This window comes from Pseudorca crassidens, chromosome 18 (genome assembly GCF_039906515.1).
Source record: "Pseudorca crassidens isolate mPseCra1 chromosome 18, mPseCra1.hap1, whole genome shotgun sequence".
Classification (NCBI taxonomy): Eukaryota; Metazoa; Chordata; class Mammalia; order Artiodactyla; family Delphinidae; genus Pseudorca; species Pseudorca crassidens.
In genome coordinates this window covers 71195982-71209974 of record NC_090313.1, presented here as the reverse complement: position 1 = coordinate 71209974, position 13993 = coordinate 71195982, and the positions used below count along the sequence as shown (strand labels likewise).

Sequence of the window (13993 nt, the reverse complement as noted above, 5' to 3'; positions counted from 1 at the left end):
TTTCTTATTCCTCTGTCTGCGTATGGTATATCATGTCACTGCTAGATAATCTTTTTTAAATGCTATGTTTTCAGGTTATTCCATTGCTTGGAAATCTTAATTGGCTTCCCTTGTTTGTTTTCAAGACCAATATATAGTTTTACCCAGTCCTCATCTCCCATTGTTTTTCACAACAAATGCCTTGTAGTTTCCCTACTTTACTTTTGGTTAAACTTTCTTTCAGCCTCTGTTGCTTTTTTTCTCCAAATCCCATCGGTTCACTAAGATTCTTTCTAAGGGAATGAGCTAGGTGTGTTTGAGAGATCAATTTGGTTGGAGAGTAGGAATGAGAGAATAATGGTCAGGGATGAAGGTGTGAGGTACCCAGATTATGTTTGGACTTTGTGGGTAATGTAAGGAATTTGGGTTTGATTTTAAGTAAAACTGGAAGATGTTCTGGAGTCTAGTGGTCTAATTTGTGCTTTTAAAAGATTGCCCAGATTATTGGTGGAGAATAGAGGCACTAGAATTGAGGTAGGAAATGCCACTTTGGAGTCAGCTAATAGTAATCTGGGGAAGGGATGAAAAGGGAAGATGATGGAAAATAGCCAAATGGTGTTAAATATACTAAAACCGGATACTTTTTGAAAAGAATGAAACTTTTCCTCATAAAGTTATAAAGCTACACTAGGGAAAAGGAAAAACTTCTAAGGTTATTTGATTGTAATAACAATTACAAATGTCTATATTAAAAGGCTTGATAGCTCTGAAATGGATCACAGTGAAAATGAAGATTACACAATGTCTTCACCTTTGCCGGGGAAAAAAAGTGACAAGAGAGACGACTCTGATCTTGTAAGGGTGAGATATTTGGTTTGATTTTATAATAAGTACAATAATTATTATTTTTACTATGTAAATAATCATTTTTACACTGAAACCAGTTAATTTTACTCTCAAGTTTGACATCTGATTTTACTCACAAATTTGAGTTCATAATTATCCTCTACCATGTAATTTAAGTATATTGAACTTCTTGTGTTTCTTGTCATTCTAGTAAGCAATCTTTATTCTTTAGCGCTTTGGAATCAAACATGCCAGTTCCATACTCAGAACTGCTTGGCTTTTGTGTTTTTTTTTTAAACACAGTAAATTTAGGCTTAGCCTTAGAGAAGGAGGCTAGAATGAGGGTCCTTAAAGTTTCCTTCATTTTAGTTGATTTCTTGAGCCTTTAATTACTAAGTAAGTTTCTAGTAAATGTAGGAAATGCTACTGTTTTCATAAAGTCCTTGTTTAGTTTTAAAATCTTAATAGCAATGATGTTGATGTGTGTGTGATAGGCATAATTTATAAATGTCATTTGAAGACAAATTTGGTACTTTTAGTAAAGATACAGAATACAGTTGTGTATTGCAACACAACCTGATGGCATTAATAATTGAGTATATTTTGACTTTCGAGGTTAGCTCTAAACATTTCTTGAATAACCCATTAGGTTCCCTGAATGAGTTCCTTTATCAGTGAAGTGTGGATACTTAGCTAGTAAGGTTTATCAGAATAAATGAATTAGCCCAAATGAATGGTTGTTGCTGCTGTTTTGTTATAAAGATTAATATTTTTGATTAATGATTATCATAATAATGAAAGTTAATGTTTTAATCTACTCGATTAATAGAGGCAAAAGGTTATTAATAAAAACATTTTCTTTCTCTGACATAGAACTTGCACTCCTGTCTTCCACTGGCCCAAGCTTACATATCCCAAGAAGTTTAAATTATTTTCAGTTTTTTTCAGATTTCTCCAGTAATTTATTTTAGCAGATTGTTTCTCTTTCCACTTAAAAAAATTAAAATTCTAAAATTCTTACTAAATCCTAACTATACTATAAATTCGGATTTTTATTGGCTGTTTAAAATTTTCACCCAAACAGAATTAAAAATTGATTGCTTAGCCAGAAAGGAATCCTGTTATCCTGATTTATGGAAGAATCTTTGAGTTGGAAAAGGTATTTATGTCTTGTAGTCCTGCTTCTCACTTAGTGCAGAAATTTCTTCATTATCATTTATGAGAGTTGGTGCTTGAAAATGCCTTAAGTGGAGAGCTTATAATTTCTCTCATTTGTTGGAAACCTCAACTAGGCTACCCATACCCACATATACTGCCTCCTTTCCCTCCCCATTACCCCCTTAATTAGGAAGCATGGTTAATATTTTGCTAGCCTATAAATTCCATATCTAGTTCTACCTTTTGGAGCAATGCAGAACGAAGTCTTTTTTTTTTGCTGTACGCGGGCCTCTCACCGCCACGGCCTCTCCTGTTGCGGAGCACAGGCTCCGGACACGCAAGCTCAGTGGCCATGGCTCACGAGCCAAGCTGCTTCACGGCATGCGGGATACTCCCGGACCAGGGCACGAACCCGCGTCCCCCGCATCGGCAGGCGAACTCTCAACCACTGCGCCGCCAGGGAAACCCTGAAGTCTATTTTTTATAGAACAGTTTTGAATTTCTGAGTTTTAAGATTTATTTATATAATTAATGAAGGCCTTTGGCGGTCTTTTGTGTAACATTGGATCCATTTTCAGAAGAACCTTATTAATAAGCTCATTTCAACTGAAATATTCTCAAAGAGGTGAGCATTATGAGACAGAAGTTGAATTTAAAGACCAATAGATTATGGTGAAAGAGTATCGTCTTTTTTATATACTACGAGCTTCACATTGAAATTTCACTGCAAAGGAATTATTCTTCATATACATTTGTATTGTAATATTTAGCTTTACAAATAACATATTTTCTCCATTTCCTGCTTCTAACCTCAATTTTATACCCCCTCTGTTCTGAAAACAATACGGTACAAAATGAAAAATTAGAGAATGTAGTGCTTTAGGAAGCTTAGATTATTTTATGATATTCTCAAGAAAACAGACATTGAATTTCGGGTTTGCCAACAACCTTTTCCAGAGCATAAATGAATTCAGCCACTTTTTCAGATCTTTGGATGTCAGAATGAATTGTAGCATTGAAAATTGGAGGGTTTAGTTTTAATGTTTCTCTTCCCATCATAAGTAATGACAGGTAATTTTTAATTTATGTACAAAACTCTAGATAAATACTAACAAATTAAAACCAATTATTTATAGGGCTTTATTTTCCCCTAGATTTCAAGGATAATTTAAACGCTAAAAAGAATAAAAAGCAAATCAACATCCCAAATAAAAATACTAACAAGATAATCTCAGATCATGCCAAGCAGACACAAATAAAATTTAGAATTCATTCTTGACAAATATGAACTCTTTGTAAATTAATACTAGAAGGATACTTCATTAACATGCTAAAAGTTTTATCTGTTTAAATCAGTAGTCAGTGATTTAGTCAAAATTATTATTCTTAAAGGCAAAATACTTGAAACATTCTTATTAAAACTCAGGAACAAAACAACCTGTTGTTTAAAATTGTTCTAGAATATTTGACCAGTTCTGAAAGACAGTAAATAGGAGCCAGAAGTATGACAATGAAAAAGAAGAGACAAATTTATTTTTATTTTTGTACTCTTAAAAAAAATAAGGGAAGCAGTTGAAAAACTAAGAGTGTAGGCGTATGTATGTATATATGTAACTATAATTTTACTCTGGTAATTTTACTTTATATCAGATGTACACTTGGGGGAAAGGGGATTTACTTTACAACACTAGCCATTACAACAACGAAATTAGATAGATGGATCTAAGCATAACCTTAAAAAGAGGTAGGGGGAACCTATGTGGAGAAAATACCAAAACTGAGAAACAGAAGAGAGAGAAGACATGCCATATTCCTTCATGGAAAAAATGAGTTAAAAAGATGACAGTTCTTTCTAAATGAAGATATCATTGTAAAATTCCAGTGTGATTTTAAGTCCATGTGGAAGAATAAAATGGATGCAAAAAAGAGGAGTAATAAGATCAGCCCAACCAAACACAAACATACTTAGCTATAATTAGTAAAATATTGCACTGTTGTTACATTAGCCCAGAACCATTATTATTATTTATTTATTTTTTTTTTGCGGCATGCGGGCCTCTCACTGTCATGGCCTCTCCGATTGCGGAGCACAGGCTCAGCGGCCATGGCTCACAGGCCTAGCCGCTCCGCGGCATGTGGGATCTTCCCAGAGCAGGGCACGAACCTGTGTCCCCTGCACCAGCAGGCGGACTCTCAACCACTGCGCCACCAGGGAAGCCCACATTATTTTTTGAAAAATAATGCAAAATAAAGGAAGCATTACAAATAAGTGATTTTGAAATTGATTAGATGTCTGTTTGGCAGTGGAAGTAGGAAAAACAGTTTAGAACCTCAACTCAGCATCCTATTCTAAAACAAGATACAATAATGTCTTAGTCTGCTCAGTCTGCCATAATAAAATATCATAGACTGGGAGGCTTAAACAACACAAATTAATTTTCTCACATTTCTGGATGTTGGGAAGTCCAGGATCAAGTGTGGGCCATTCCAGTTCCTGGTGGGAGCTCTATTCCTGGTTTGCAGACGGCCACCTTCTTACTGTGTTCTTAACATGGTGGAGAGAGAGACAGCAAGATCTCTCTGGTGTCTCTTTTCATAAGGATACTAATCCCATCATGAAGGCCCCACCCTCGTGACCTTATCTCAACTGAATTACCTCCCAAAGGCCACATCTCCAAGTAGTATAGTATCATAGCACTTCAGCATATGAATTTTGTGGGGACACAATTCAGTTCATAACAAATAGGAAATAAAATTTAAATATACACAAAAATGTAGAATATTTAGATTAAAACTCAGACTTTAATAAACAGATGGACAAAGGGCATAATACCAAGGATATAATTAGGCAGTTCACAGGCAGGAAACACAAGTGACTAATTAAACATATTAAAAAATTATAAGTAATTAGATAATTTTTCTTTTCACTGTTTTTTTAAGAATGTGAACTGGAACAGACGTTTTGGAAATTAACTTAGTACTATAAATATTATGTGTCTTGGGTTTCCCTGGTGGCGCAGTGGGTGAGAGTCCGCCTGCCGATGCAGGGGACACGGGTTCGTGCCCCGGTCTGGGAAGATCCCACATGCCGCGGAGCGGCTGGTCCCGTGAGCCATGGCCGCTGAGCCTGCACGTCCGGAGCCTGTGCTCCGCAACGGGAGAGGCCACAACAGTGAGAGGCCCGCGTACCACAAAAAAAAAAAAAAAAAAAAAAAAAAATTATGTGTCTTATGTACATGTGTATACCTGTGGAGAGCATTATAAATTCATATACACTATTCTTGGTTTCTTTGAAGAATTTCTTCAGTCTCCATCTGCTGGTCAGTGCTTAAATTCAGTGAATGTAGACTGGTATTTTATTTTAAATTTGAAAGTCACTGATTTTTAAGTTATTTTTTTTGTTAGTTGTATCTGGGAAGAAGTGATATCTTTGATTCAGAAGTGTTTTCAGAATTTTTAATAAATGATGAATATGTTTAAACTTTTGTATCTTGCAACCTCCATTTATAAAATAAAAATAGTTCTTTTATGATGTGTATGCATGATATATATATAACATAGTTGATATTTTATGTCTTATTATACATTGTGTGGTAAAATTAGGATTACTTAAATTGACTCAAAACAGATCCATTATACTTCAGTATAGTTGTCCATTATTTAAGCATTCAATTTAGAATGTTCTTTTTTATGAAATAGCTCTTCACCAAAAATTTATAATCTAATCAAATACTGATCTTGAGGGGTTTCATTTGAGGCTCTCTAGCTTGAGTAAGAATAAAAACGTACCCTCTTACCCCCAGATAGTGTTTTAAATTAGAAAATTATTAATAAAGGCAAGTAAGTAGTTATCGTTCTGATGTACTTCAGAACTCTATACCTTATTTAGGTACATTTTTATGACTGAAGTGGATAACAGATTTTTTTTTTGATTCTTAAAAATACATATACTAACAATGCATACTAAGTTTTATATTTGAAATTGTGGCTTTTATTCCTAGTCTGAATTGGACAAACCTAGAAGCCGGAAAAAAACACCTGTAACAGATTCAGAGGAGAAATTAGGGATGGATGACCTGACTAAGTTGGTACAGGAACAGAAACCTAAAGGCAGTCAGCGTGGAAGGAAGAGAGGCCATACGGCTTCAGAATCAGACGAACAGCAGTGGCCTGAGGAAAAGAGGCTCAAAGAAGATATATTAGAAAATGAGGATGAACAGAATAGTCCACCAAAAAAAGGTAAAAGAGGCCGACCACCAAAACCTCCTGGTGGAGGTACACCCAAAGAAGAGCCAACAATGAAAACTTCTAAAAAAGGAAGCAAAAAAAAACCTGGACCTTCAACAGCAGAAGAAGAGGAAGAAGAAGAAAGACAAAGTGGAAACACAGAACAGAAGTCAAAAAGTAAACAGCACCGAACTTCAAGGAGAGCACAACAAAGGTAAGTATGTTTAACTCTAAACTGCATACATTTGGTTACTATATTATAAATCATAATTTGATGCTATCCACATTTGGGTCTTCCCCAAAGCAGAGCAGAATCTCCTGAAACTAGTGCAGTTGAATCCATACAATCCACACCACAGAAAGGACGAGGAAGACCATCAAAAACGCCATCACCATCACAACCCCCCAAAAATGTGTAAGTTGTAAATAATATTAAATTTCAAACCAGTTTCAAATTATTTTGCAGGGGTTCATAAATTTCTAAATATACATAGGGCTGTATTTAAATCCCATATATTTAGCCCCATTACACTAGATAACATAACATTTTTGTAAACTTACCTAGGTGATTGATACTCAGTCAACCTTTGGTGACATTTGTACATTTTTACAGGTTTTAGACAAAACTTTATAAATGAATACCAAATAGTTTATTATTTCCAATACATACTTTATGGTACCTGAAGAGATGATGAAGTATTTTTAAATAATTACAGTATAGACCACGTTACCTTGTCATTCCATGCTACAATTTTTCTTCGTGTCTTTCCTCAACAGCTTTAAAAAATAGCTTTTACACTTTTGCTTTGATTCTTTGAACCATGTCGGAAAGTAACAGGTATCATTTTTCTTAAATTACATCTGTAGAAATTACCACATGGTGATCTCAAGTTTTTGATGTCTTGATTTTGTTTGTTTTCTAATCACATTAACACATCTGTATCTATAGATAGTTTTGGATGTTCACACATGTACATGTTTATAGGAGAGTTACAGTAACAAATCTGTGTCCAAACTTATTAAAGTGACAGGGGCATCAGTGTTGTAATTTGTAAATTGGCACTTTTTTCTCCTCAAAGTAGAAATAGAATAGCGTGTCTTCTACTAGAACTTTTGCAGTTTTTCTGAAAGTAATCCCATACTTGAATAGCTTGACTTTTCAGAGTTGCCAACAGACCTTGGTTAAATACTCAGTTACCTTCAAAGTTTTTCCTGTTCCTGTGTATTCCATAGGAAGAGGAAAAGTTACCTGAGTGTCTAGCCAGTACTTCCTGCCTTTTTCCATATAATTTTTCCCTCAGATAAAAAGTAAAGGTAAGTACATTTTTGTGGCAGCTTCATAAATGTGTTTGTATTCAACCATGGAAACTCATTGTTTTTTCGATAAAAAAATATTCTTAAGGCATCTTAAATTCCCGTCGTTAATTTTATAACAAGAATATATCAGGGTGAATATCTTTCATGCTTGTAACTTTAATTTGTTTCTGTTTGGGCCTCATAAAATTAAGGGCTTAGATGATTATCATGTTACCTCCTAAAATTACACAAGTTCCTCACATGAGTGTTCTAAATCAAACAAACATTTCTGTTAAAAAATCAATACAGAAAGAGATTCTGTATTCTGTCTTAACAACCTAACTTCCTTTCACTGGGAAGCCCCTTTTTAGAGGTAATGTAATAACATATGTTACGATTTGTCTGTTTTCTTGTTCTGACCTCAGTGGAATTGAGAAAGATTGTATTATTTTCCTTGTATTTTCTTCTGTTAATTCTGAAAAACTGAATCAAGTACGTTTGAGTAATTGGTTTGAGTATGGATTAAACAATATCTATTTTCGATTGCTTATAGAAATGATAGGCTAAGTTCTTAATTAAAAAACAAATATTTATCAAGAGAGATACATTTAATTAAATGGTGACATCTATTACATATTTTTGAGTGTCTCCTGTTTCAGAGGGTACTAGGTGCTAGGGAATATAGTGGCACGAAACAGGCACGATTCTTATCCTTATAGGACTTACCATCTAAATGGGCATGTAGTCATTAAATAATCACACATAAATATGGAATAGTAAATTGTGATATGTGCCCTGAAGGATAAAGTTAGGGTGCTGTAGGAGAATGTAAGGACAGGGCTGGGGAATTGGGGAAGTTTTTTTCTCTTTGGAAAGTGACCAGTTGGTTCCTTGAGAGTAGTAGGAGTTAGACTGATAGAGAGTAGGGAGAGGAACTCAGGTGGAGGGAACACTGTTTTGGAAGGTTCTGAAGTGGGAAAAATCCTGGCAAATTCAGAGAGCTGAAGGAAGACAAGGATATTGCTGTGTTGTAGTTGTGGGGAACTGGGGAGTGGAAGGAGATGAGAATGGACAGGTAGGCAAGGCCTGTCTGCAGCGCTTTATATACTGTATTAAGGAGGTTTATGCAGTTACTCTCAGTACGTAGGGGGCTCTCTAGGGGGCGTGGCATCAGCTGTTTTTACATTTTTGAAAGATTACTTGTAGAGACAAGAGGCAAGAGATGAGAATGGTTTAGAAATATGTAGTAACAATGAAGATGGAGAGAAGTGAATGGATTTGAGATTTCTTTATAAGTAGAATCTTAGGGCTAGATAAAGAGTTGTAGACTATGATGAAAGACTTAAAATTTCTGCTTTGAGCAACTCAGCCTTTTACTGAGTTGGGAAAGGTAAAAGGAAGAGTAGACTTTGGGTTATGTTTTAAAATCCTTTATGGTATTGGTCTCAGTTACACTGACTTGTTATTTGGTAGATCTTTTTATATGTAAGATTCTAGGATTAAGTGCTTGTCTAGGGTTCGGAATGTAAGAAAAATATTTCTTGGCTTACAAGGTAATTGAGAATAAAAATGATAATAAATGAAAGCCTGTGAAATATTTAAAGCATTTCCTGTTATGAAGTAACCTACCACTTAAGGATCAGAATGTTCATTTTATTTTACATGTGTTTTACTCTAGCCGTGTAGGACGCTCCAAACAAGCCGCTACTAAAGAAAATGATTCAAGTGAAGAAGTAGATGTGTTTCAGGGTAGCTCTCCTGTCGATGAAAATCCACAGGAAGAAACAGAGGAAGAAGAAGTTTCTGCAGTAAATGTATGTGTTTATGAAAGTGCCATGTGTAATAGTATGGAATATAGACTTAGAGTTGGTAAATATTTGGTCAGGTCCATTTAGCACTTGCTGTTACTTAATAATTCTAAATATTTATATATTTTTCTTCATTAGTTTATAGTGTTTCATCTGCCGGCTTAGATAGTGGAGACTATGTCCTTTGTGAAAACCTGAAACCAAGTGAGAATAATAGACGTAGCCTAGTGAAAGTGTAAATGCCCAGTTTAAAACTGAATGCAGAGAGGAACAAGTGGCAGTCTGATGTCAACACTTTACGCATTTAAGTTCTTCCTGTATCTGTTATATATACTCTTGTTTCGTAAGTATTTGTTTGAGTTTCCCACTAGCTACTAGTAGTTAGTTGTATAGAATAAAATCATGTCTTTAACTAAAATTAGCTTTTGGAATTCATAAAATTGGTAATAGACACTTCTTTTACAGAGGTAGGAATGTGATGCTTCCTGAGATACTTTTTTTTTAAAGAAATGAATGGTTTTGCTGGTTACATCTCAGATTTTTTTCTCTTTGGAAGAAATATAACTAACACATTTAAGTAAGAGCTGTCATCTTCCTAACATTAATGGTGAATCTTTGGGTCAGCTCAGCCAGCCATCTTTGTTTGAGAAACCTGTGTTCTTTGATCAGGTTCCAGGGTTGATCCCTGCCCCTCTGTTCTATTTAATATAATCAGCACTTCTCTCTGCATCAGGATGCATTTATGTGAATGAATTAAGACCACAGATAAATATGTTGAATTATGGTCTCAAACTAGTTGGGCTTGTTTGTAAAGGGTTTTAGGGGGGTGTAAAAATAAGGCTGAAGAGTTGTACATAGTGACTGGTGTCTTCATCAAAGAAAAACTATACTGTAAATTAATTAAATTAAAATCCTGTTCTATTTGTATTCCTCTTGTTAATACTGATCTTTTTTGAACTAAAGTTTTATGCTTTCATTAGTACTTGCCAGTAAGTGGTAATATGTCTGAATTTCAGATTATTTATATGTATTTGATAGTTGTTATGATCCAAACTCAATAGCTGTTTTCTGAGAAAGACAGCTGTGAGCCTAAATTCATAAATATTAAATGTTTTCTTTTACTACAGAAACATAAGTAAAAAGGTGATATTTGCGATTGTTTTTCTTGCTGTTGGCATTGATTTCTGTTCATTTCTCTTTAAAATTATTAAATAGAAAAGTAAAATAGTTCTCTGTTTTGCTATCCTGAGAAAGGCTGTTTATGGGCATTCATGTATTATGTACGTCTAAATGTGTGATGTCAAGGCAGGAAGTTAACATAGGAGAAAGGTTTTGAGGAAAGAAAAGCATAGAAAATCAAGAACATGTAAGAATAATGATTGGTTAAAAAATAATAATAATTACTGCTGTGTCTAATTAATATGTACCCATTTTAATTAAGCATCTGGTGATATTTCTTTCAAGGTACGGCGGCGAAGTTCTAAAAGAGAAAGGCGATGAACAAATGTCATTAATAACTTTCTATGTGAAAGCTTTGAAAAAAATAATTTTTTGTCAAGCTTCAGGCTGAGTAAAGCCTTTGATGCACAAAGTGGGACTGCTGAAGAGTGGACAGTTGGACCTTACTCTGATGACCTCATGTATTTGTGGTCACGTGCTTTAGCCATGCGCACGGTATAACATTGACTATGGAGTCTTGTGAAAAAGTCTAATGTGCGATGGCTATGTAGACATAAAGAAGAAACTTGTAAATATATTTTTTCTTCTTTTTTTTTAATGTTTCTGACTTCTAAAGTGCTTGTATAGCTTTTATCTGCGGCTTTAAACTGACAGTACCCAGCTGTTTATTGGATCTATTGATTTGAAAAGAGTTTGTTAGGATAGATCTTAAGCAGTAATCTGTCAGTGTTTGTATTTGTATTCTCTGCAGTTTTACTGTGAAAATTTTTTTTCAACAAATGGTGTCATTTTCTTGATGTCACAATTTGTTGGAGAGTTAAAATGATCGCTTTCCCTTGTGTATCTTACCTAGTGTTTACTCCTGGGCACCCTTAATCTTCAGAGGTGCTAAATTGTCTGCCATTACACCTGAACAATGCCTCTGATGGGAGGACGCCACGCAAACTGTGGAATAGTCCTGAAGTTGTTTGATTATTTTACACCTCAGTATTGGTCCCAGAATTTTCTGGCCTTTCATGGCAAGGAAAATTTTAAAAAGAGAGAGATTTAAAATATTATAATTTTAAAGAGTGTGTTATAAAAATAATGTACTGAGTTCTTTATCCCATTTTATCATCCCTTTTCAGTTTTTATTAATCTACTGTATCAATAAAATTCTGCAGTTTGAATTAGTTTTTAATAGTCTAGAATGTTATTGTGTATAGATATTTCCTCTTGAACATTATATTCAGAAAATGCAAATTGTTACACTATAATATAAAATCTGATATATACACATTAGAAATGTTTCAGTTCTCCATAACAGTGTAAAGTTAATCAGAAAGAAAAAAATTTTATTGATGCAGTGTGTCTTTATAAAGCTGTTCTTGAAAGCAAGTGTTTTGTATTTTATAGTGAGTTGCATGTTTATGAAAAAAAGTGCTGAAAATGGGATGTGCTCTTTTCTGTAAATTCGTATTTAGCCATAGTATATGATAGATTGCCCCATAACATAGTTTTTCATCAAGAGTTTATTATTGTACTTTATTTTGGAGCCAAAAATTGTTTCTGGGGGGGAGGGGCAGGGTGGGAGTGATATATCCAACTATATGAGCTACTGTAGGTTCACAATCTTATGAACTTCGAATGGAATTCCACTTTGTCCAGATTGGGAGAAGTGGAAATATATTTGGGTTTAGAGCATATCTTTTTTCTTTGTTGTAATCTACAAAATATAGAAACAAAGGCAGCATCCTTTATACAGTTTTATGAACTGTATTTTCAACCAAAACATATAGGTTACAACTTAATGCTTTCCTAAATTCATTTTAGTATTTCAGGTGCTGTTCTTTCATTTTTTCATGGTTACCATCAGAAAAGAAAATCGTATTCTAACTTATTAAATTTATCACAATGGATAATGGAGCATTTTCATTTAATATGCCATTATGTTTAAGGTATATTTCCAAGTTGGTTATAATAGATGGGGGATATAATAAAGAAACTATTTTGGAAAGTGACATTTTACTATTTTCCAGTGTATATCACAATTGATGTGATTATTTTTCTTTTGAAGATTTCTTCATGTTTATGAAACGGCCTTTTATTTTTTAAAAAAAAGTTTTGAATTGTGTCTTGATCTCTCAATATTTAACTATTCTTCATCTACAACAGTACTGACACCAGTGATTATGGGAGGCTGCTGTATATCAAGGCAGCTAATGTTGGACCAAGATACAGTTGGTTTTTAAATGTGTCATTAGCTCAGTTCTCCCAAACACACTATTTCTATTTCAGCAGTACAAAGGCATGTTTTTAAATCTATAAAATAAAGAATAAGGGATAGCTTTGTATTTTTGTCGTTGACTAAATTGCACCGGAAATGTTTATGGGAGTATATCTTTAAGACCATTTTATAAAACAGTGAAAAAATGATTGTGGAGGATTTTTATTTGCATGATCATAGTTAACCAAATTTCACTGCACATTTAATTCTGTACATCAGTTCACAAAAAATGTTCATTGTAGATTTTGTTCAATGACAGTGAGTCTGTGATTTTATAACTTGTCTGTTCACTTTTTGGGAGGATTATGATGTAAATTTTCCATTTTTCTGTAGAAAAAATAGGTGCAATAATGTTCAAAGTTTTGATGTCCTGAGTCATCTTAGGGGATTATCTCATTATGTTGAAACTTAACATTTCATGTACTAACATTTGGAGAACCACATACTGTAACTAAAGTAAAATTAAGTATGTGTAAAACGTTAATTGCTAACAGTGGTTAGCAAACTCTTCAGTGATAATGTTCATTTTGAAAATATATACTGTATAAAAAAGTTAAGAAAATATTTAACTCACTGTAACAAGTTCCATTATGAAGATCTTACGATTCTTCAGTGAGGTTGTCTTGCTGCACTCTGTAGCAAATCCGTTTAATCTACACTATAATAAAATTTCTTGCTGCAGTGCAACAGGAAGCTTTTTCAGTGATCTCCACTGTATATGTAAATTACAAATGTGGCTGTAAAACTTGTTCCGGGTATTAAAGGTTACATTACTTTCTGTATTTTCTTATAACTTGTAAGTTTGATTTTTGATTTTCCTTTTGCCCACTTAAAGAATGTCAGGAATTTAAGAATTTGTTTAACTTAGGCATATCTCCCCTACCACATAGTATTATGTCACCGTAATGAACAGTTGGTATTTAGATAGATAATCAATTTTCAGACACACTTTTGGATTTTCTGTGAAGTTGAATAAACATGAAAGCTAATATATAACTGTATTATTTTATTTATGTGAATCTATCTATATATATTTAAATATGTTTACTAAATGGAAGAAGGCACATTTTAGTGATTTTTAATTTTGGAGGCTTTGTTTCATAAAGAGGAAATATATTTCCTAGTAACATTTTTCAGACTTCTTGTTTAAACTTCTCATGCAACATCTTGGCTGGCAGAGACTTACTAAGTATTATTTAAAAGGTTGCATAACTGAAGAAAAGAAATGTATAAT

At 33.9% G+C, this 13993-nt stretch overlaps 1 protein-coding gene across 7 annotated transcripts in view; it reads left to right on the top strand.

Moving 5' to 3' along the window:
- Positions 1–13760, top strand: part of PDS5B (PDS5 cohesin associated factor B) — a 197610-nt gene extending 183850 nt beyond the window's left edge. For 3 of the 7 annotated variants that reach the window (XM_067713452.1, XM_067713453.1, XM_067713454.1), the window contains exons 31-35: positions 735–840; positions 5985–6424; positions 6515–6625; positions 9185–9320; positions 10779–13760. In XM_067713452.1, coding sequence (XP_067569553.1) covers positions 735–840; positions 5985–6424; positions 6515–6625; positions 9185–9320; positions 10779–10814 — 829 coding nt within the window. In that variant the 3' untranslated portion in view covers positions 10815–13760. The remainder of the gene's footprint in view (positions 1–734; positions 841–5984; positions 6425–6514; positions 6626–9184; positions 9321–10778) is intronic. The other 4 variants (XM_067713457.1, XM_067713456.1, XM_067713455.1 and 1 more) reach the window with 4 other exon arrangements.
- Positions 13761–13993: the final 233 nt, after the last annotated feature.